At 39.3% G+C, this 25,018-nt stretch overlaps 1 protein-coding gene across 1 annotated transcript; it reads right to left on the reverse strand.

Annotated features, from left to right (window-relative positions):
- Window positions 1-1,429: 1,429 nt before the first annotated feature.
- LOC110066600 (inosine-5'-monophosphate dehydrogenase 1b-like) lies at window positions 1,430-16,802 on the reverse strand. The gene is made up of 15 exons (XM_020773828.2): window positions 16,388-16,802; window positions 13,707-13,755; window positions 13,034-13,109; window positions 12,283-12,308; window positions 11,362-11,548; window positions 10,864-10,958; window positions 9,616-9,703; window positions 8,694-8,810; window positions 7,744-7,870; window positions 7,190-7,476; window positions 6,209-6,295; window positions 5,619-5,673; window positions 4,556-4,699; window positions 3,507-3,590; window positions 1,430-3,012 (listed from the first exon to the last, which is right to left on the reverse strand). Exons 1-15 carry the CDS (start codon window positions 16,483-16,485, stop codon window positions 2,991-2,993), a joined length of 1,542 nt encoding a protein of 513 aa, XP_020629487.2. The 5' UTR covers window positions 16,486-16,802; the 3' UTR covers window positions 1,430-2,990.
- Between the last annotated feature and the right edge of the window lie 8,216 nt (window positions 16,803-25,018).

Below are 25,018 nucleotides of genomic sequence, written 5' to 3' on the forward strand. Positions count from 1 at the left end.
ATTGTTTTGAAATGTTTACAACTATTCATAAAGAACGTTCGAAGAAGAAAACGGCTAAGTTACCTCTACAAAGTACATTGGTTTTAACTTATGTTCTTACCTTGGCAAGGCGCAAAAACCATCTTAATTCGAAGCACGTATTTGCAAGGTTTGCTTGAAGTAAATTCTTGTTGCAGGTGTTGGTGTTTCGTAAAGGCTCCAAACGAAAGGACAGTCCAAAATGAAAGCTTGGTACTTTTTTTCCTAGAAGTGGCTGAGAACGAAGTTGAATTTCTGCCAGTTGAATTTTTGGAGGTTGTGGAAGACGTACGGCCGAGGAATTCAAGGCAGCAAATGCTTCAAGGATGTATCATTTGCAATTTAAATTTGCACACGTTTGGCGACCACGCACCGCATGGCTGATTAATTGCAACCATTTGATTGGTTCGTCTTCTCATCAGTTCTAATAAGTGCGGGATATTTAAATTACATTTGGATACGAAGTTATAAGGCGCCGCCCAAACTACGCCGGAGGAATTTGCAAAAGGAGGTTTCACTCTGAAAACGCATCAAATATTTTCCGTCCACTCCACGCCGGAGAAATTTGAAAACGCAACAATCAGCGGTCATTTTGGATTTGTGTTTGAGGAAAACTCGGTCAGGGAAATCACGTGATTCTCGTGACGTTATCGTTTTCAAAAAGCTCCGTTTTCAAAATGTTTTCCGTCCACACGAACACGAAAAGCCGGCGTTTTCAAATTCCTCCGGATTTAAGAGTGCGTCTTCGTACAGCTCCGTTTTCGTGCCGGATTAGTGTGGACGTTAGGCCTGACCGTAGAAATAAAGCTGCGTTTTCAAATTTTTCCGGCGTAGTGTGGACGCTGTCCACCTTTCGAACAACCTCCGAACAACCTGGGCCTGTTCGTCTCTTTTTTTAAAGCGGTCCGGTTTTATTTAACCAGTTCTATCATTTTGCTCATCACGTGTTCACTGATTTATGGTACATAGGCTCAGGCCTCTATATTTCGTCGCACATCCCTAACAAAACTGCTTTCGGTCCGCAAAGGGAACTAGAACTGGGCAGCTGTTTTTACACATCAGACCCCTCTTACAAGGGATAAAAACCAAGCCCCAGTTGTTCGAAGGCTGGATAACGCTATACACCGGCTATATCTCCATCCAGTGGATAAGTGTTAACAAAACAAACCACGCTATCCGCTGGATAGTGATTTATCCAGTGGATAGCCGCGTTGTCCGCCTTTCGAACAACCCAGGCCAAGCTGTCAGTCTGTTCGTCTCTTTTTTTAAAGCGGTCCGGTTTTATTTAACCAGTTCCATCAAGTCACTACCTGGTCTTGTAGACCACAGGTTTCCCTGAAGGCGCTACTACATTTAAAAGTAATGTTTACAGCTTTTTCCACGAAACTTATAAGAAAAGCATGGCAAGGTATTGACATATATGTAGCATTTATTTGCATCTTATTGTGACATTACATTAGCTGTGCACGAATGAAGTTCAGTGTCAAGGAATAAGAATTTCGTTCGGCATTTGAAAGGAAAAACTTACGGTACAACATTACTTCTCCACAAGTTTCTTAACGACACCTTAAACAGAAGCAATCGAAGAAAGTAAGCAAATTTCTTAGAAGGAAATATGTAAAAAAACAAACAAACAAACAAACAAACATAAAACGTAAGTCTTAAATAGCTAAGGATCTACGTTTTCGCTACTTGTATGTTTGTAACAGTAAAAAATGTTCTAAGTAGACATGGGTTAATGTCAAATATTTCTAGCTTGATTTATCTCAGTTCAATATAGAGAAATACAGTTTAAATTTTCCGGCAAACTTTAAGTTCCATATAAATAAATGTATCATAAAATACTACAACTGACTTTGCTACAACTATTTTCTGTTATAGTCAGTTGAAACAGCTTAAAATCTACCGGTTTAAAGACTTTTTATGATAATAATTTCTCTGCTACACCAAGTATACCTCTAAATACTAAACAGACTACTATAGCGACGAAACAAGCGGTTCTTATTTTAAGCTGGGACACTTTATCTGCTACCTGGAGGAATTTTTAAATGACTTTAAATTGAACACTTTATAACGAAACTGTTTTGCTGCATCGACGGGCCAGTAAAACAATTAATGAACAAAAAACGTCGTCTGAAGCTTTGAAAACTTCAGAATTAAATGGAATATCGAATATTTAATAGATACGTATGGATTTTTCGGGGGCTTTTTGGGTTCAAAATAAAATAGTATTCATAAATATCGTAGAAAAATATGTATATGTGATTTATGTCCACGGCAGTCAAACGCAATCCAGATTTAATGCCCTTCCAGGATTAAAAGTTAACTGAAGTATTCATTTTTCGTAAATAAAAATGTTTTTCACTGCTTATGCTTTGTGTAGTTTGAGATTATTCAAACTCAAACCTGAAGGTCAAAAAATATAAACAGAAAACCTCAATGCGAAGGTACAAAACTGAAATCAAAATTCTCGCTAATCCTGGGTTAGCTTAATCGGGATTTGAACAACCTGGCCCTGCGGATCTTCTAATAGTAAGGTATGGGGAATCACAAAGTTTGGCTTGAAAGCATAAGATACTTGTTTGGGTATATAAGTCATGGTAGGACACATTTAGTCGCCTTCCCCTTCACTCCTTAAATGCTAACCGCAAGCAAACACAATATATAAATGCTAACCGCACGCAAACGGTAGTAAAGTAAAAGCAAACCATATGTGTGTTCTACCATGAATTGCATCCCCTTGTTTGTGTCGGGGTAGATAAACACAAGGTATATAAGCACATCTTATACAAGGCAATCGCATTCAAGCTTTGAAAGTCACTGAAAATCCCTCCAAGGTATCGAATACTATACCATATTATATTTGTAAAGTTCTCAGTTTTACTGTATGCTATTTACAAATCTTAAATCAACATGATACTTCTTGTCTGGGGTAATATATATTGATATAAGTGGTGTTCCTATTTTGTAGTTCAGAACAGCCTCTTCTCATACCTGAAAAACAAGGCAATGCAGAGGCTGATTAACAACAAGTTGGCGTAATGATCGGCACACATGATTCCGGATTGAGTGGTCCGCGTTCAACAAGCCTTGGCCGAGCTCACTATATTGTGTTCTTGGGAAATATACTTTATTTTGAGTGCTGCTCTCCATCTAGATGTCTACATGGATACCAGTGAATTTAATGCTGGGGCTAACCCTGCGATGGAGTAACATCCCATCCAGAGGGAGTGGAAATGCACCTAGTCGCTTAATGCTATAGAAACCATTGAAAAATTCCGAGGGGAAGGGGAGTTTCAAAAGCCAAAGTTTTCAAAGAAAGCATGAAGTTAAACGAGAATTAGTTTCATAGCGGTAGACGAGGGGAGAAGTGTGGGTATTCTCTGGTACACCATTTCCTGACAAGGTTCAAGTTGTGCTTTACTGAAAAAACCTGATTACATTATGTAAAACCTATCATATGAGGCAACAGATGTGTATATTCTTACGAGTGCAGTCCATGAACGCCTCCTTCAATCTGTGCTGAGGTTGACCTCTTCTCAAATTTGAGCTCACCAGAATACATCATAGATCTAAACCGAAGAGGTAAGAAGTTAGACTCCAGACAAGTGCAATGACACAAATAACAAGATGGCAACAGCTGATAATGCAAAAACCCATACGGAGTGCTAAATCATAACCATCTGGCCTACACTGCTTGATTTCACTCCGGTTTTACACCATGCATAGAAATCACAAGTATTCCTAGACTCAATGAGATGGTCAAACTTTATTTAAGTAGCACTAGACCGGCATTTGCAAGGAGGCCTATGCAACCTTTGTTTTATTAGTATAAATCTCTTAGCTGTTCTCTGATTGGCTACGCTACTCACTATCTATTCTGTGATAGATAGTGAGAAGCGTAGCACTGTGCCCTTGCTAACAAAAGGATGGTCGCTTCTTGCCATTTTTGAAGTGTCTGAGAAGAGGTTTTAGATACAGTTTTGAACGACTAGTAGATTTATACTAAAACAATTAGATTATTCGCTCTCGATTCCTATGCGTGATAGTTGACGAGGGCGCCACACCATAGAAATCTCGAGCTCATAATCTAATTGTTTATTAGAATGTAGTGGCTGTCACTCGGCAACGAAATGGCGCCGCTTTACGTTTTCGCGCAGTTTTGAAGAAATATTTAGGTGCAAATGGATAAAGAAATTCCTGAGAGGACTAAAAGATGGACATTACCCGTTTCTTGACTATAAAAAACTTTAAATTACTGAAAACAAGGGTGCGCGCGCGTCAACAACTGCAAATTTCCAATTACAAAATTCAGTCCGTGCAATTCTGTTAAAGCGTAAAGTTTAATAACACTTAGAGAAATCATTGGATACCGTATTTTGCGTTTATTTCGGTTAGAATTCTTCTAAAACAATTAGATTATTCGCTCTCAGTTTCTACGAGGTGATAGTTGATTCGGTCTTCGGCCTTCGGCCTCATCAACTATCACCTCATAGAAATCTTGAGCTCATAATCTAATTGTTAAACAGAAACTGACCTCAGTTGAGTTAGACTCTTTGCTCCCAAGTCCTGGCAGCTATGTTGAACCCCAGTACAAAGGTACGGTGAAAATCTGTGAATAGAGCCTTTGTCTGCTACAGATCCTGATACTCCTTGAGCAACTTTAACTTTATCATGTTCACTGCAAATAAGATAAATATCATTCATTTAGAACTTCTTTTGCACGTAGCTGTAGAAGGTTAAGTCTGTGTAGGCGCCAGAATTTGTGACATTTGTTCGTGCTTCTAGCTTCGCGTTTGGTTTTAAGTTTCGCGTAATTAGTTTCTTTTGTTTTGTGCCCTTCTGTATATGTTATGTTCATTTGCATACTCTATAAGTTCGGTTCGCGTGTAATTTATTTCAGTTAGTAGCGTCATTGGGTTCTGTGAGCGTCTCTGGTTTTCGATTCGTCTTTGGTTCATCACATTCGTCTTGTAAGTTTCTTCGTTTATTTCGCTTTGCCGCTTTTCTGCATTCTTCATGTTCGGTCGTTGTTAGTTATTTTATGTTCATTCCCGTGTTTCGATCTACCATTGGGTGAAATAAATTTCTATGTTAACGGAAGATCCGAAACCAGTTAAAAGCGTGTGCGACTTTAGTCTGCCTCAAGCCAGTAGCCTAAATAGCCAACCCCGTTTCTGTAGAATGAAGCAACTAGGAATATTGTTGCTCCCCCTTGAATAGGATGCTGGTTCATTGCAGGGTTACACCCACCCACCCCCCCCCCCCCCCAAAAAAAAGTAAATTCCCCGCTACCCATTTATACACCTGGATGGAGAGGATGTATGTCAGAATAAAGTGCCTTGCCCAGGAAAACTACGGAATGACCCCAGCCAGGGCTTGAACCCAGACTGCACAATCCATGGCCAGAGTCTGGTGTACTAACCATTAAGCCACAGCACATCCACTATGCATCTGTACGCAAGGTAAAATAGTGCAAAAAAAAAGAGTCCAATAGAAAGGGGACAAAGTTTAGCACCTTAATCCGTTTCATGTAGTGACAGTGACTGCTGTGACATTGAACCCTGACTATGAATCATATCCACAACACCATGAATTACCTGAAATATCTCTGTGCTCCACCTTTATTCTCCATGGCACTTAATGATCCCATTCCTGGAACAAGTGAGATTATTACTTCTATATAAACTACCCCAACTGGTGGCACACCTAAGTCTGACTTGTCTCATTGTCTAATGTTTTACATATCCAAAAATAGCTCAGTTAGGCCCAGTGGCATACGGAATATAGATTAAGCTCATGTATAATTCATCAGAAGATCAGTTAACCGCCTGGCTCCTGAGAATGTACACACTATACAAGTTGCAAGGTTTGCCTTCCTGTTGTTAGGTTGACCCTAATTCTAAGCTGCCAAACTGCTCATTACCTGGCAAAACAAGTACACGAACATCCATTGTCTCACTGTTCACTTCATTCCATCAAGACATGGGCATGCAGGCTTGCTAGCTAGCTACAGTGCCCAACCTCCCAAACAAGACCAATAAACACAAACTAACAGTCGTGTTAGCTGTGTTTGTTGGAAAATACCGTTATTTAACACTTACATAATAATAATCACTTTATTTAAGTGTCGATGTAGCAACATTGTACATGTAATTAATAGAGAGGACTTGCAAGCTAGGGTTCTTACCTCTGTATTTTTTTAGCCTCACACCATCAGCAAAGAAGTACTCTCCCGGAGCCTCAGTGGTCCCAGCTAACAACGATCCCATCATGACTAAAATGTAAAAGGATGATGAATTCATTATTGCAAAAAGTTGTCATTCAGTAAAAAACAATGTGGTCTAATAGTCAGTGCATTGCACCACAGTTCCAGCTGTAACTAATGAGGTCAATGTGTTTTGTTCGTGGGTAAAAAACTTTCCTTCACAGTGCTTCTCTCCACAAAGGATGCCTGTCAATGTGTAGTTATGGTGATCTGACAAAAAGAGAGGTTCGCCTCCAATGGTTGCAATACTTCTAGTTGCTTTGTGTGACAGAAACTGGAGGTACCATAAGTCCCACTTTTTTTAAGCCTTACAGGGCAAGTCTAAAAATGACTTGGGAATTAAAACTGTTTATTGCCTGGTAATGTACACATGAAAGAAAAATGTAAAGACAGACACATGCAAGCTGTAATTTCTTCTGGGTCAGGGTGGGGAGAAGCTGACACTTTTATATTAAAATATATAAGTTTATTGATGTTTGGGTTTGATGTTCATTGGGTTGCTTACTTCCCTTTGAGTCTCTGGGTTAACATGGTATTGATGTCCTGACATGTACAATGCAACATTGCATATATTAACAATAGCCTCAATTTAGCACCAAAGTGTGCTCGCATATTTGTTCATGGACATTATCCATTCCAAGATGCAAACAGTTTTCTGAGAGAGTAGCCCAAGGAAAACTGTGAGCTTTGAGACTGCAAGCTTTGGAGGCTGTTCTGTTTATTATCCTTAAAGTATTTTTCAAAACATGCACAGTTTTGAAAATTGTGGCATATTCAGTCACATGATGCATTTAGACCAATCGCGCTCGAGCCAAAATATTTGATGGATTATAAACTGGTAGATAGAGAAAAACTCTACTGAAACATTTAACCAAGAACGAAGAAAGGTTACACTGATCCTACCGGTTGAAGCTCCCAGACTAAGAGCCTTTGAGATGTGCCCCACATCCTGAATACCACCATCAGCAATAACAGGCACTCCAAACCGTCTGGCATACTCTGCTACCTTGAACACAGCAGTGCCTTGTGGTCTGCCCACAGCCATGACCTCCTGAGTGATGCAGATAGAGCCACTCCCCATGCCAACCCTGAGTCCATCAACTCCAGCATCAATGAGATTCTTTGCTTGTGCTGCAGTTACAACGTTACCGCCAATAACTTGAAGATCTGGGTACCTCTCCTTTATGAATCTGATGAAGTAACATGGATTATCTGGATTATCTGTGTTCTTTGTGATAAAGATAAATTAACATCCATAGCAAGTTTGTGCAGTTGACATTTGTGTTTGTAAAGCTGACCAATGGCTAACACTATAACACTGGGTTAACAAACTGTAGCGAGTTTGCACAGCTAACGTTTTTAATTTGAGAAGCTAGACTTAAGCTAACACTTGACTAATACAGCTAGTGACATTAAAAAGGTTTTTCTTTGTGTATGTGAATATAAAATTTGTTTACCTGATCAGATCCAACTGGAAGATTGAATTTCCTTGAGAAGAGTCAATGACTACAACATCCAATCCACCCTGAACCAATGCCTCTAGTCTCTGCTTGTCATCTTCTCGTGTACCTATAGCAGCACCCACTGGTGACAATGAAAAATGTTATGTACACCAATTTAGTCACCAAGCAAATAAAACAACAAAGACAACTAAGAGTTTTTCTCTGGGTAGCTTGTATAACAGACTGGTCAGACTTTCTTATATGGGCCTGTTTTTTTTTGTTTTGTTTTGTTTTGTTTTTTCCTTTTTCTTTGTCCAAGGACTTTCTTTAATCAATCAATCAATCAATCATTTATTTTAAGTTTCATTGAGGAGCTAAGAACTAGTTCAAAATACAAATGTGTATAAATGAGAACTACGTGTATAGTAATTACAGCTAATAATATTATTCTGTTCTAGCTAATAATATTATTCTATTTTAAAATAACTAAAAGAATATTCCACATGACAGTGTGCTCTCCATCTGAGAGCTTTTACCAAATGGCCATGCAATACTGTATGAGCTTCAAGACACGCATTTGCCGTGAAAAATCCTGGGAAGTTTTGGCCGTTTACAGGATTATGACACCCTTATGTTTTATTAACTTTTATTTTAAAATATGCTTTTGTAAATAACTTGGGTGCTTTCTGAGATTTTTATCAATTTTTTAGGTAAACATTAGATAAACTGGCTGACTTTAACTTTCTGAAATAAAAGAACAAAATTTTTTCCCACCCGTAAAGGTAAGAAGTAACAATGACTCACATTTTCCTACATACATGTACTGCTCTGCTAAACTGTGCAACTAAATCTAATATATTAAATTTTTTGAAAAACCCAACTCAAGTGGGACATGGCTTACAACACTGTGTCAATGTGAAGACACAGTTCAACTCCCCATAAAAATTCAATACCTGGCATATTACCTAAGAGCTGTTTGTTAGCATCTTTAGAGGCCAGGGGGAAATTCCTATTCTTCTTGAGGTCTGTCCTTGCAATCAACGAAACTAACTCTCCCTTTTCATTAACAATGGGAAGCTTTCCTGAAACACAGAGGAGAAAAACCTATACCATAATGATTAAACGACTGAATTAGCACCCCCTTCTGATAAGTTAGCCCCCTTTCTAATACTCATCCCCTTGAAACATATTTTTGCTAATTAAATACTTGGTTACTTATTCCCTACCACTCCCTTTGGAACAAAGGTCCAAGGAGCTGTCCACCATCTGGTTCTGTTGTGGGCTTACTTTTCAATCTGCCTGCCCTGTCGTCCACAGTTCATTTTTTTTAATAGTCACCCCTATTCTAGTTACCTCACCATCATATAACTAATAAGTACCCATATTATATAAGCACTTCTATTACTTTTTCTAACTGCTGATCTTTTGCACATTCTGTAATTTAACCTCTTTTCACATCATTCACACATACAACTGGTCTTCTCTGTGTCTCCTTTCCCAGTATAAGCTATAACATCGTCAGATCAGAGCATCCTTAACTTGTGCAACAACACCAAAAGCCAGTGTGTAGATACATGTAGTCCAAGTAGAAAGCTGCTGTATGTACTTACCAAATACTCTAGCGAGATTTAATTACATGACAAATGCAATTTCAAAGGTTTTTTTTTTCCTCAGACTTGTGGAAATACTAGGTCTCTTTTAGCTACTATGCAGCAAAAAGAATTTTCAACTCAAAGCCATGTAACAGTGAAGGAAAAGCCATAGGATAGGAAGAGGTCTTGCGAGGGAAATTTCTTGTAATTTGTTTGCACTTAAGTCCAGTGCCCAATGTCTTGTCATATAGGTTAAACAATTTCATCTGAAATAGTGTGTATGTTCTAGACTAACCTTTCTTGCTCCTTTGTAAAATGCTATTGGCCTCTTGAAGTGTCACGCCATCTTTAGCAACAACCAGGTCATCACGACAAGTCATCACCTTTTATTGATAAACCAGCATAATAATATTTAACAATTAGATTATGAGCTCAAGATTTCTATCACGTGATAGTTGACGAGGGCACAGCCCAAGTCAACTGTCCCGCATAGAAATCAACAGCGAATACCAGTAATCTAATTTTTTAGTATAAATCTACTGGTCATTCTAAATCTAAATCCTCTTCACAGACACTTCGAAAACACAAAGAGGCTGTCATTTTGTTAACAAGTGCTCACTGCTACTCTACTCACTATCTACAATAGAATAGATAGCGAGTAGCATATCAGAGAAGGCCAATCATGATAGAGGGCGAGTCAGATTTACACTTGAAATACTGATAGTGTAATTCTAGTTGGAAATCTTTACTTTCACCCTATTGTTCACTTAGAAGTTAAAGCCACTTGGTGTTTCAGCCATTTTATCACATTTGAACCCACAATATGGTAACAGATTAACAAGATCACTTTAAATCTCGCTAGGGTAACTGCTACATGTATATATTCTTTTGGACAACACATACAGTACTGGTCAAAGGGATTGCAGCACCTACACACATGTAAAATGCAAGTAGTCTGCGTTTAGTATTCATGGACAGTGCATGAACGGTGCATATAATTACCCAGGTGTAAAATTTACTGATCTAGTAGTTACACGTATTTACGTGTAATTTTACGCAAATGCATGTATTTTAATTGGAGGAAGAAACCTTTGTTATTCATACATGCAGTTGCGTGTATTTTGCATAACAAAAAGCCACTACTAACTCGTATTCGAAACGTGCGACTCAATGTTCACAACAAAAAGTAATTTAAAAGCCAACAAGCATTGCTAAATTAGTGGACTAGCTTGAGCACCTATCAAACAAATACTATTTCTTAGTCTGTAGCAGCCCACACTTAATGAGTTCCAGTTGAATGACTGTGTGTAATTTTACGTGCAATGTTACATTTACTGCGTGAAATTACACACATGCAATTACATGCATTTTCGTGCATTTGCACGTAAGGTGTGTGGACACTGCGTGTAATGTGTGTGTATTACACACGCTTTATGCGCGTGTAATGCTGCAGTCCCTTTGACCGGTACTGTAGTTATCTCAAAGTAATCAAATTATGATAATTTATGGTGTTTAAAGGGAAAGCTTGTTACATTCTTCTTACCTCCTTGATGGGCCTGGACATGTCAGGTTCATGTGCAAAGTCAATGTCCCGTGATGTAACAATGCCCACTAAAATCCCTCCCATCCGGCCATTTTCTAGTAAAAGTGGAAGGTAAAAAATTAAAAAAACAATCAGTGTACAGAAATCCCCTTTTCCAATTGAAATAAAATACAAATGTAAATCTGTTCACAAAATGAATGACAAGGTGCAGAGAAATTGATTTTTTTTTTTCTCATTTCATTATCAGGTAACTTTGAATCATTGACAGTGTCTGTTACTTCACATGCCTGTTTAAAATTAAACCTAAAAAATAATGTCACTAATTGCCCATTAGGCAAGCAATACATGTAAAAGCATCCATTTGCACAACAGGGAGATCTAACAGGAAGACAAATCCTTCTTTGCAAACTTGATACACAAGTGAACATCATCTTCATAGCTGTAAAGATAATAAGTGTAAGAAACTCAGATGCTTCAACAGTATTCAGTTACATGTACCTGTAATGGGTATCCCAGAGAAGCCATGTTTGGACTTTGCAGCCACCACATCACCAACACAGTTATCTGGACTCAGAACCAATGGGTCCAGAATGAAACCCTGTTCAAACTTCTTTACTTTCCTGACTTCATTAGCTTGGAACTCCACTGAGCAATTATGATGGATGATACCAATTCCACCATTCAGCTGAAGAAAAAAGTTATTTTATTGTTAGTAAGATTTTTGCCAATAAATATGAGTCATGTACTTAACAAACTTACTCGTCTACACTGTATGGCTACATGTATTTGGATACACGTTTGAAAACCTCTACTTACTGAACACAAACACGTATTTAGCACTTGACCAGGTCTGACAGACCTGTCTGTCTGTCTGGCTGTCTGTCTGTCTGTCACAAGAACTGAATCTGGCGGGACCACCCCATTCTCGGCATACAAGTAGCATAAGGACTAAATGTTGCTAGTTTTAGCTGCTGGGTTTTTAACAGATGCAACAAGAACTGACAATGATGATGGCGATGACTTGACAGGTTTTCCCTCAATATAACAGGTGATAATCTGTCACAGCCAACAAGTTTTGATTTTGATTGCCAAGAAGGGGTTGCAAAAAAGTGTCTGAATTCTGTCTTGCCCTTTCAGACAAGTAACTGATCAAATAATATTTTTCTTACCCTGGGGCAGTTATGTTTACTTTTTTGTTTTATTTTTGGTCTGTTTTGGTCCTTGCCCATTGAGCAAGTGCAAGGAATCCCTGTCAACCAGATGGGACTGTTTGCGAGCCAGGTTTCAAAGAATCCTAGCATTTGTCAACTATTTTTGCTGATTTCTCTGACTATAATTCAGTCCTTTTAATGCCAAACCTTTTTATGTTACTCAAGTTATATGGAATCAAAAGAGATTTGATCAACACTGTGTACTTACAGCCATTGCTATCGCCATGGATGATTCTGTGGACAGATAGACATCATTATGATTGTAAACCAATGATAGAATTATTGAAAACTAGGATGACCTTGTCATATGTATGATTTTGCTCATAAGTCACTGGTAGTGAAGTACAGTGTTGCACAACCATTAGGCTACCATAGGTAGGGGCAGGAAATGGTGATTAGGAGACTTTGTGAGAGGGTGAGACTTAAAAGCATTTTTTGTTTGCAATCCCAAGACATTTGACTTTTAAAATTCCGAGGCCAAGACTTCAAAGTGTTAAATGTGTTATTTTATAAATACAAAAAAATCATGACAGGCTCTGAGACTTTTTTGGCCTTGCAAAAAAATGAGACCCCGCAACAGCTCTGTGAAAAAAATAGAGACTGCAAGATGCACATAACCTTAAAACACAAGACTGTGACACCAACAAAATTTGATGAAAATTTTACGACACCCATGGCTTTTGAAGGACCATTCACCACCCCTATGGGTTTAAGTTTCTAAAGAAACTGCTGGGTTGAATCAGCAGCCAACTTACATGTACATGTGTAAATGCTTAGCTTTTTTATCAACTTGAAGTTGCTCAAGATGAATAAACCATGTAGCAAGCTAGTCAATTTGAAATGTAAGGCCTTTGCACAGCCTTGTCAGGGCTCTGATGCTCAAAACATCAGCTTCACTAACTCACTACAGCAGTTACTTTACTGTACCTTTATCAACTTCAATGCAATTTGTGTCATACCTGTGACAGTGTCCATTGGAGAACTGACAAGTGGTGTCTTTAAAGTGATCTTTTTAGTCAAAGCTGAAGTCAAGTCCTGTAACATGAGAAAAAACAACTTCATCATTTTAAAGAAATCACATGAAATCAGTCACCCAAAACCAGGTGTAGTCCATTATGTATAGATCTACATGTAAAATGGTACTAGATAACCACTGGTAAACAAAAATAAGAAAATGCATGCTGAAAGCTTTATTTCTGTAACTCGATAGAAACTCAAAACTAGCACAAGCTGTTGACATACTGATGGCTCAAGCAAGGAGAAATTATTTACAATTTGATAACCATGATAAAAGATTGATTTTTCTTTCTTTTTCTTGCTGTGTTTGCTAAAAGCAATAGCAAAAACTTTCAGTCTGTGTTTCTATTGTCAGAGTTATAGAAACATTCATCTGTGGTTTGCATAATTCTCACTGACAGTTGTTCTCATATTTCTCGCAAACTATATAATTTAACAATTATTAGGCCACAAGCCCAAAGTTTCTACAAGCTGATAGTCAATGAGGCACAGCCGAGTTGACTATCCCTCATAGAATGTCCACGTAGAAAGCGAGGGTGAGTAGTCTAACTGTTTTAGTATAAATTTATCTTATACATGTATGTAGTCTATAATTAGTGACGTGCAAAAACTTACCACTTCATCAGCACTGAAATCGATAAAACCTGGAAGAATTATGAAGTCACTAAAAACAAAAAAAGACTGTAAGTTATGTTCCATATTAAAATGTTTCAATGTTGCTGACATCCTTATCAAGGTAAAAATGACAGTTTTATTGCGGAGTTAATATAAATTAATGGGACTACAGTCAAACCTCTCCATACGGATAGTTTCCTATGTACTGACAAAATCCTCATACATTTCCTCAAAAAAAACCTCTACAATATGGACCCTCTCTAAAACGGACGACAGACACTAAATCTCGGCCCTAAGGAGCACATTTATGCAAAATTAACCTCTTTATTATAAACACTCCGGGGACCAAGAGTCGATAATTTGCAGTGTGTACCATTTTCTGTCGGCAGTTACACAAATATTGACACTTTATCATTCAGCAATACCAGTACCAGAACAAGTCACTTTTAAGCCTGATTTTAGTTACTAAACACTCTAAACTGTCAGTGGAGACTTAAAGTGACATCATAGTGGCCTCTCCTGAATACGGACACCTCTCTAGCTTATACGGACACTTCGCTCTATCCGTTTGGTGTCCGTATTAGAGAGGCTCGACTGTAGTATAATAGACATTACAGTATGTAAATAGTTCTGCGCGGATAGAGTCAGTTTGCACGTTCAAAGTTGGCTTGAGATCTTGAATAATTTATGTTTCGTGGATAAGACAATCAAATTTGTTGTGGCATTTTTCAACACTAAAAAGTTATTAATTAAAACTGCTTTTGAGATTCTGTGCATGTTAAACATGTGCTTTTGAATCGACGAATTTAGGGTACTGTGTTCAACAATAGGTTGATGTAAGTGTCGGCTGGTGTATCCAACATAGTCCATATCACACAGACCACATTTACAATGGTACACAATGCATTGTTCAGTGTTTTTGGTTTCTGTTCCCTGGTTTTTGAAAGTCTCCGATTTTTCAGCTTGTGAACACTGGTTGTATGCACATGCCAATTTTGCAGCTCAAGGACTGTAGCTGACTCCTTGTGTTGTCAGCCAATCGTCGGTTTTTAAACAGAATGGTGATCATGATGGGTTCCTTGCTGGAGTTTTCTTCAGGCACACTGGACCTGTTGCCGATGGTTTGGGTGCATATGAATGCCTTGGTTGTTGAATCAATGGACAATGGACTATACCATGGTAAGCAATTAATCACTTTGTGACTTCCTAGTCACAGAATCTGTAACAAGCTGTCTATTTTATATTGCAGTTGTGTCACGCAAATTATTAATCACTTTGCGACACCCATCTGCCATCATTCAGAGTCCATCATCCATTGTCCAAGTTTTAGTATATGCTGCATGTTAGCTTATGTTGGAATAAGGTCGGTGCACACAAAAGGAATAGTCCCTGCGACTAGTCCCCTGAAGAGTTTACACAAAGGAACTGGTCGCAGGGACTTATCCCACGAACAGTTTACACGAAGCGTTTTGTCAGGAACAAGTAGCAGGTACTTGTCCCAAAAATTTAAACTGGTTTGAATTTGTGGGACTAGTCGCAGGAAAGTTGGACTAGATTTTGACACAAAAATGGCCAGTTCACCCGATGGGACTTGTCCCCGCGACTTGTTGCAAGGCCTAGTCGCAGGGACTTGTCCCCTCGTGTGTGCTGACCTATATGCTGTTTCGGAATTATTTCAACACTGCAAAAAAAAACCAACGAAAGGGGAACTCGGAACCATCTCACTTCTTACCCCAGTTGTTCGAAGGCTGGATAGCGCAATCCACCGGATAAATTGCTATCCAGTGGATAAGTGTTCACAAAACAAACTACTCTATCACTGGATAGTGATTTATCCAGTGGATAGCGTTATCCACCTTTGGAACAGCCCCGGCCAGTAAGTTACGAAGCTGTTATTTCCATCAGTTTGGGAAAGCACCTTATATTTTGATGGTAAATTTATTTTCAGGAAAGAAGCCATGAAACTGGCCTGGAAAGATGGGAAAAGTACATAACAGACCTCTTGTGCAATCTTACATTTACTTTTTGCAGAACAGAGCATGAAGTAATCAAGCAGAGTCTGGAGAACGTTTCATGATAATTTGGTGGTATTACTGCTGGAAATCTAAAGATTGAACAGAAGGAGCCAGCTTGTTTACACAGTGTTTATCAACGGTGTAACATTGCGGTCATTGTGTAAATTTGGCGGTGAGCGACTCTAAATATACTCAGTGACGACACTGGTTTCAAATCTCGCGCATGATTGATCTTTAACACACAAATAAAAGGCATCCTCCGTGACTAACACGCACGAATTTTCAGCATAAAAAAATACGAATTACAAGCTGTGTATTTGTCTATTTTTAAAGGTTATAAGTTATATGACACTTTGCCAGTGCAGAGGTCTCGGAAAAGAACTAGATAAGTACTGCATCGGCCCCTGGTCGTTGAAACCTGACGCTGAGGCCATACATGAAACTTTATTGAAAGAAGCCAAATTTATTTCGTGCCACGTACGGATAGAAGACCACGTTTTTGGTTCCTTGTTGAAGCCAAACATGCGAGCGTTCTTTTTGTGAGCAGCGACTTAACTGCAGCAATTCAAGCCCGTTCTTTACCTTCAGAAAATTTAATAAACATTGCCTGACCTTGAATTTCCACGAAGGACTAAGAAAGCAAAAAGAACATTTCAGTAAACTTACTTGTAGGTCAAACCTTCGCCACCACCAAATAACTGCATGGCCGTCATTCCGTCTTGAGGCACGTAACCTGTCCCGCCAGCTATCAAATAGTCAGCCATATTGTTGCTGGGCCACTGAAAGCTTGAACCTTAAATATCAACGATACAAGAGGGTAAATGTCGGTCAGGCGCAGCTACAAAACGAAAATCAAATTCGTGTGGCATTGAACTAAACAGTTGTCATGCAAAATGCGCACGTGCGCCAAAATATCCCTGGTGGGAGAGGACTGGGTAGTTTCCGTCTTTTGTTTTTCACGGGAAGCAACCTTTTGGCTAGTAGTGCCTAACTGACAGTAGCCACAAAAAGTTGTTATATGACACTTTTCTTACCTGAATCTTTACTTAATTTCCTACTATTCCTGTATTTTTTTTTTTATGATCCATTTACTGATCTTTTTAAGACGTTGCTAAGGAAAATGTACTGTCACTTAACAACGTCATGTAACATCGTCATTTTTTTATTTTACGTACGATGACGTCAGGAGTCACGCAAAAAAAAAAAATCCAAAATTCCCCACCCTAGAGTCTATTACTGAGTTCTTAATGCAATTTTTTTTTTCATTGATTTGATATTTTGATTTAAATCCGCGCTTCTCTGTGCATAGATTTGATTTCATTTCTAAAAAGTCAGATTTTGAGAAATGGCATGGTTTCACAACAGGAATGCATAGCTCTGTTTCCACCCTTGGGTTAAATCGTAGTTCGTCAAAGAATGTTGCATTTGATGAGAAATCGCTTTCCCTTCAGCATTCTTAAAAGCTTCTGTTGTGTTTAAAAAAAATACCAGAAGTGTCCTCGATAGAGTAGCTTCCGGTAGCTACCGGAAGCGGCACCGGACGTCCATCGGAAGCTGCTCTGTATGCGCTTGTGCAGTTCACTCGACCAGCAAACACGAAACCTCACGAAAACCACACGAAGGTAGTTTTTGCTTTTCTTTTGCGGTTGTTTTTTGGTTTTATTCTTATTTGTTGCTGCATTTAATTTGAATTTTGTGAAACACTAAGAACAACATCTAAAAAGAAACCAAGCAATTTAATTGCCTTATTTTCAGAACACTTGCCAGATTAATTTTTTTTTTCCCGTTTCAATCGCTCTCAAAATCTGAGATAGAATGCAAAGCTAGTTGCTGGGACCTGTGATGCCTTTTACAATGGTAAAATGAATCGACGACTGCATCGGCAGAAAGGCTGAGCATTTCAAAGCGCTCACTCAGGTAGGTCACGCTTCTGCTATTGTTGATCACGCAATCTCTATTGGGGACTATTTGAAAGTCTAAGCAAATGGATCATAATAAAGGAAATATTGGTAATGCGGGGCACTGGCAAATGGGGCGTTAGACGTAACGTGCGAACTGCGGGCACCGCACGGGGGGGGGGGGGGCACTGTAACAATGTTGAAGTGTTAAATACTACAATTAATGGCACCACACCGGCACCACACCAATGCCTAACCATTCGAGTTCAAGTTGGGGCCATCTTTTTTTTTTTTTTCATATGACTGGTCACCACAACATCATTGTTTGTTAAAATACCCTTAACTTCAGCTTTAAGCGCTTATCGATATATGTGCTAAGCAAGTTAAGATGCAACGTTTTGCAGCTTATAAAAAAAAAATTCCCGGAGGGGGTTCAGAGCCACCTTTAGTTTCCCAAAGTAGCGCCGGATAGGACCCCAAAATAAAAAGCTTGGTATGTACATAGCTCTCTCTTATCTTCTTTGTGAACTGGATTCTTGATTCCTATATAAAGAATATCTTTTAAAAGTAGAAATAACTTTGGTCTCTAATACTTGGCAAATAACGCAAAGAAGAACGCAACACAAGTGAGCAGCCGTCAGCGTGCGAGCGCGATATGCGAAGCCGCGAGCCGCAAGTAGCGCGGGCGTTTGAAGACGAGCGAAAAGAGAGGCTGCAATGGTTTCATACAACATTTTAATAGGAGGCCCGGCACTCTCGTGACGGAGTAATACCATTGGTTGGTCTACGAAGTTATGACGCATATCTGTCAGTAACTTTTATAAGTGACATGAAGCGAATTGTTGTAAAGTTTGTCTCTTGCTGTTCGACTCTTAAGGTCCGCGACTTCGCTCGTCTTCCGATGCCCGCGCTACTCACGGCTCGAGGCTTCGCCGCTCGCCACTCGCACGTCACGCTCGCAGTCACGCTTGGACGATCACTTGTTCTGCGTTCCTCCCCACGGATTTCCGAGCAAAAGAGAGACTGCTCCCAGTATAGGAAACATTGGCCATTGGCGCATGGCTCATGTTTCCACAGCATTTCCCCTTCTGTCAAACCTCTACTCGTGTTTCTACATAGACACACGTGAAATCAGTGTTTTCCTTCTTTTTCTAAATACAGAGCGTTCTTCGCTTTATTCCAGTTTATTATATGGCTGGCTCCGTGAGCGGGCAAGATGAGTCAAATCCTGCGCTGTGATTGGCTACCCGAGCGGGCAAGATAGAGCTATCTTGCCCGCTAGGGACTACCCGCCGTGTCCCGCAAGAAAAATTTCGCTGAAAGCTATATAATAAATCCTTTATTAACCAAGCTTGTTCGGTCAAGATGGCTGGATATTGGTCTCGTTCTTTTCTTGCCAGTTTATGGACCTCGACTCCGTCTCGGTCCATAAACACGCAAAAAAAGAACTTGGCCAATATCCAGCCATCTTGACCGAACAAGCTTGGTCAATAACCCATACGTAATAGATAGGAATATTTCTTTTCTAGTGCAAAACGTTTCCATTGCCCCAGAAAATCGGTGCAGGGGAATTATCGTTGTTTCCAATATTTGCCGCGTTAGGATGTAGAAGCATACGCCATAGAGTTTTAAATCAAACTACAAAATAACAGTTCTGAATATTGAAGGCTAGGACATGGTACACACTGTCGCAAGTAATTTGAGCCCGATGCATTGAATATTTGCTGTGCGACGCGGGTTCAAAAATTTTCCAAAAAAACATACCGGCCATTAGCGCTTTTGCCACCCGGAAATTTCGCAGTTTTTAAAAGCCAATATTGATTTCAATATCACACCCAAAGAGCCAAACATTTCAACAATTACTAAGTTTCACACGCTCTTTAAATGTCAGAGGTCATGATGCCTTCACAGCGTGTTAAGAAGGAAAAACGTAAACCATGACCTTAGCAGCGATAGCAGCGATCGCTCTATAGCCGCCGTGAAAATGTCCCAGAATACCAAAACTGTAATCTGAAGTTAGATCGATCATTGAAAGAACCTATACTTGAGTGCGATTATTAGTACTACTGACAAATTTCTGCCGTTTTCGCTCTAAGCATAAAAGGTCGTAAAAGCCAAAATAAGATAAAATACTTTGTCCTTCGAGAAAATGATGCCGATACGATAAGACTCTTACAAAATTAAAAGTGACCAGTAAGTACAATGTACAAGATGAAGTTACCTGTACCTTAATTTTAGCGTCAAGAGCAGAGCAACCAATGTAGAAAAAAAAAATACTACAGATCCGCTGCCGATATTCAGGACGTTTTGTAGCCCTAAGGTGGGTAATTAGGTGATTATGCCAATTAGGATAACAAGGTGAAATGTCATTACACCCAATTAACAACAAATAAAGAAGAAAGCGAAAACAAGGCGCAAAGGCCATTGTTAAAGAGCAAAAACAACTTTGTTGATCCAAATACACAGGTTGTAAATTCGTACCGGCTGCAATCGTTTTGATGAAAACTATATTTTCTTGTTTAGACGCCGAGTGAATAAACACCGAAACCAGATAGTAAAGATTCATGAACCGATATACCAATTTGATTTTGAACTCCGATATTAAGCACTTAATGACTGGCCCCAAGGGAAATAGTGAGTTTTGTTTCCCCGAGACCCTCAATGTTCATTGAGGAACATTGAGGTCGACGGGAAACAAAACTCACTGTTTTATACGGGGCCAGACATGAACTGTTTTGTTATACCTCCCAACTCAAAAGTAGAAAAAAACTGCGAAGAAATCGTTTACTTTACGCCGGCTGGCTCACAAATTTGCCGTGGTTTCAAGGAGCACGACCTGATCACGTGCAAGTCGAAAGTTCATATTTTTTCCACGACCCACGACACGTGACACGTTCTCCTCCGATCGGAAAACGTATTTGAGTTGGGAGGTAGAACAAACGAATTTCATTTATTTTGCTCAATCCAACCGGATTAAAATATATATTCTGTTTGGCGCACAATAAATTTATTGAGTTCCACATTCTACTGCTTTGTCTTAAAAGTCATGGTCACTTTGCACATTTTATTCTTGTCTTTGTTCCATTTCGCTTTGATTAGAGGGAACTTAGCTTCCAACGTCTATCGAATGCTATCCCTACCTAAATCAACAATTAAAGCATTGTCAAAAAAAATGAAATGGTAGAAGGATCAGGCTTGGTCCTTCAGCAAATAACTTCAGATTTCTAATATGTTGTTTCCTCCTGCAAGGAAAGAACTCTCCGTTTCGACGATGTAAGAATCTTGGTACAGAAGATGCAATAGAGAATCCATTGACTAAAAAATGCTATCAGCACCTTGTATTTTGTTTTTTCGGGTGTTCCGACTAATAGATACTAGATAAATTTTTGTCTAGGAGAGTAAAAAATGTTACAGAATACAATTATCAATTTTTGTAAGTACTGCCTGAATTTTCTTAGAGACAACAGCACCAAATTCCCCCGATTTTCGCGATGATAGAAAAAAATCACGATATTAAAAGTCCCCGCGAAAACAAGCTATCGCAAAATTAACGACGAGAGATTTAATTCGCGGGCATAAACCTTTTCTTATTTTCTTAACGTATCTTTACATATGTAGTGTTTGTTCTCATCTTGTATTTTTAAAAGCTTGAAGCTTCGTTTCGAGCCTTTGAACCTCCTTTGAGCGCAGGAAATTAACCGTTAATGCACATCGTAACAGTTGACCTTAGTAGTAAAGTGTGGTGTCGAGTCGTGCTTTATCACTTGAAAACCTGTCAACTTGTTGCGAATTTTGTTTCTTATGGTCACGTCGAATACCTCTCGCTCCTATTCTGCAGAGACTACCTGTTTGACACATTTTCGCGAAATCAAGCAGGGCCGTAGCTTGTAACAGGAAAACTGAGGCACTTGAATTTACCCCAGTCATAAATTTTTTCATGGACATTGCCTCAGCCATAATTTTTTGGTGGACATTGCCTCGGTCATAATCTTTTTATGGACATGGCCCAGTCATAAATATTTTCATTGACATTGCCTCATGCAGTCATAAATTTTTTCATGGACATTGCCTCAGGCATAATTTTTTCGTGGACATGGGCCCAGTCATAAATTTTTTCACTGAAATTGCCTCAGTCATAATTTTTTCATGGACATTGCCTCAGTCATAATTTTTTCATGGACATTGCCTCAGCCATAATTTTTTCATACATATTGCCTCAGTCACAACTTTTTCTGGCAACGGCCCAGTTAAGTTTACGCGAAAACAAATAACAATAGATTATGATTAGACATTAGATAAAATTGAATTGTAATGGAGAAAAATTTGAACGTACCTTTCAAAATTTACCACGTCACCGCAGAGCAGAAAAAATTCTCTTCTTTCCAAGTGTGTACAGATACAAACTGGTTGTTAGAAGCAATAAAAAAACAATTTTGCTGTTGCGATGTAATTCTCGCACAATTTCTGAGGAAATTGACCACAAAAATGACAAAGACTGTTAACACATTACACGAACCTACCTTTCAAGTTCAGTGACAGAAGGCAACTGAGCAAAACGGATAAAAACGACCGCTAACATGCCAACTCTTGTTTATTTGTGGCTTAGCTAAACAATTAGTGCGCTAATTAGGGCAATTAGCGTCATTAAACCTGTTGATAACTGTCTTAAGTTCTAGTTAATTACTATGCAGTGTTTTGAATTTCTTTGGCGCACAACAGGAGAAGGTAAACCTGTATCAAAGAAAAAATATTTATTTAAACTACCAGATCAACAATACACATTAAGACTAGCAGAACAAATAACCCATCACTCAGTTTCAATTCCTACAAATAAACTGCTTCATAGTCAATTGTGTGTTAATTAGCATTTTTTTTACAGAAAGTGTTAATTAGTTAATTGCGGCAATTAGCCCTTTAATAGCCAGCTTAACGTTCAATTCTTTCTACGGTACACAATGGAAGCACGATGTAACTCTTTTAGAACGAAGTCTCCGGGATAACAAACGATTTTCAGACCTTCAGGCCTTCTAAAGTAACACAGTAAAATGTGCGGGTCAGAACCCCGCCGATATAACGAGCCCCGGAATGACTAATCCCGGGATAATTAGCCCCAATAAAATGTCAATCACCATATTACGTTAACAATGATATTACCAGGACCCCGCATAACTAACCCCCACATAACTTTAATCCCGACATAAAGAGCCTCGGTGCAAAGAACACCGGTATGTCTAATCCCAATACAATGACCTCCTATAAAACTTTAATCCCGATGTAACGTTAACCCTGATATAACGAGCCCCGGTATAATGAGCCCCTGTATAGCTAACCCCATATAACTTTAATCCCGATATAACGGGCCCCGATATAACCAGCCCCGATATTACGAGCCCCGGTATAACGAGCCCCGGTATGACTAATCCCGATATAATGAGCTCTTATAAAACGTTAATCCCCATATAACCTTAACACTGATATAGCAAGCCGCAATATAATGAACCCCTGCATAACTAGCCCCCATATAGCTTTAACACCCGATATAGCGAGCCCCGATATAAAGAGCCCCTACATAACGAGCCATGTTATATCGAACCTCAGCATCGCAAATCCCATCCTAATTTCAACCAAACAACAATACAGCGAAAATAGAATTAGTGAATTATGCATTGGCACCTTTAGCCCGGTTGTTTTCGAGCCTGATTCAGATGCCGTGTAAAGTTTTCCCGTCGGTTCTATAATTCAACGGTTAACTACTATTTTTCTAGCAGCAAGAGAATGAAATGACCGTCAAGCTAATGAACCAACGGTTAGAGTTAAACCTCAGGAAAAGTTGGTCTTAAGCTGAACATTTGACTTATTATTGCCCTTCAAACGAGTAACTCAACCGTGAAAACCAGTGGGCGTTTTTCGAAATCTAGGGTCTGGGGCAAGCGTTCCCTTTCTCGCCCCACCACCCCCTGCTTCGTCGATTTTTACTCTCGCTCTAATTTACGCGCGGCCAGAATGCAGAAAAGCTCTTCGCACGGGAACGCTTGCAACGCAGGCTACCCTGGATGATGTGAAATTGATAAATGTCATGCGACACAAATGATCGCAACATTTCAACGCAACATATCGCAACACTGTTGGGCGCAGCATGTTGCGCGCGTTTGGCCACCCTGACGTGTTGTAACATGTTGGATGTTGTTGGCTCAAATTTGAAAATGGTCAAACTTTGCATAAACTATTGTTGTGAAATGCTCTTGGAAATATGCAGACCTCCCAAGAGCGTCTCACAATAATAGTTTATGCTAAATTTGGGGGGCAAACAGAGTGAATTATGGGCAATTGGAAAATAGAGAATACGTCGCAACAGGGTGGCCAAACGCGCGCAAAAATGTTGCGCCCAACGTTTGGCCGGGGCTTTAGAGACGTTTAAGATCATAAGTTTAAAAATTCACGACGAGAAACGCTAAAAAAGTTGGTCGATGGCCAAGATGTATTCCTTAGTCAGCCAAGAGGATCGGGAAAGTTTGAATCTTGAGTTCCGGAACGTCAGATAACAAAGTCAACAAAGAGAGAGATAAACCTAAACATTGAGCTCGCGAGACAAAATAGTCGGTCAAATAGATGTATTACCTTCTTTAAGGATGGCGATTCCAGTCTCTGGCGAAGCCAGGCAAAATTAAATTTTTAAATTAGCTAAAGCGCGGGTAAGAAGAAGAAGAAGCCTGAAAAAAATCAGGGCTTCAATTGCTTAAATTGGAAAATTAACTGCCATGATCATTCTTCACTTTCATCTACAACCGCAGTTCATATATAAATTATTTCATATAAACTTCACATCATTTCACTCCTCACGGGAAGATATGAACTCAATTAATTGACCTCGCTCCCAGTGTGTGGCTTCATAGCTCAGTTGGTAGAGCATCGCACCGGTATCGCGGAGGTCACGGGTTCGAATCCCGTTGAAGCCCTGATTTTTTTCAGGCTTCTTCTTTCCAATTGCTTAAATTGGAAAATTAACTGCGATGATCATTCTTCACTGTCATCTACAACCGCAGTTCATATATGAATTATTTCATATAAACTTCACATCAAAAATATTACTATTACTATTCGGCCCTCATACCTGTTAGATCCCAGAAGCCTCCAAATGAAGTGTCAGTACGTTGAATCTTTTTCAGTCAATCATTGGCAAACCAGTTTGCAGATCATCGAAACCGAAACTCGAAATCGCTTGGCTCGGTTACCGAGACGAATTCTGTTGTCTGTTCATATGGGAAATTTCAGCCCGGTCGACCGGGATGAAATCCAAAAAACACAACCAAAATGGTGGAACATAAACTTGTATCGTTCGCGACTCTCGTAGCTTTGTGGACTCTTGTAACTTTACTAATAAGGCTAATTGGCATACTTT

This window comes from Orbicella faveolata, unplaced genomic scaffold (genome assembly GCF_042242905.1).
Source record: "Orbicella faveolata isolate gen_17 unplaced genomic scaffold, um_ofav_v1 contig_35, whole genome shotgun sequence".
In the NCBI taxonomy this organism is placed as follows: domain Eukaryota; kingdom Metazoa; phylum Cnidaria; class Anthozoa; order Scleractinia; family Merulinidae; genus Orbicella; species Orbicella faveolata.

Coding starts and splice junctions, on each gene's coding strand:
- LOC110066600 (XM_020773828.2), bottom strand. CDS start 16,485: ATGGCTGACTATTTGATAGCTGGCGGGACAGGTTACGTGCCTCAAGAC. Junction 13,110..13,706: donor ATTTCAGTGCTGATGAAGTG/GTAAGTTTTTGC, acceptor CTCATGTTACAG/GACTTGACTTCAGCTTTGAC. Junction 10,959..11,361: donor CTCTGGGATACCCATTACAG/GTACATGTAACT, acceptor CACTTTTACTAG/AAAATGGCCGGATGGGAGGG.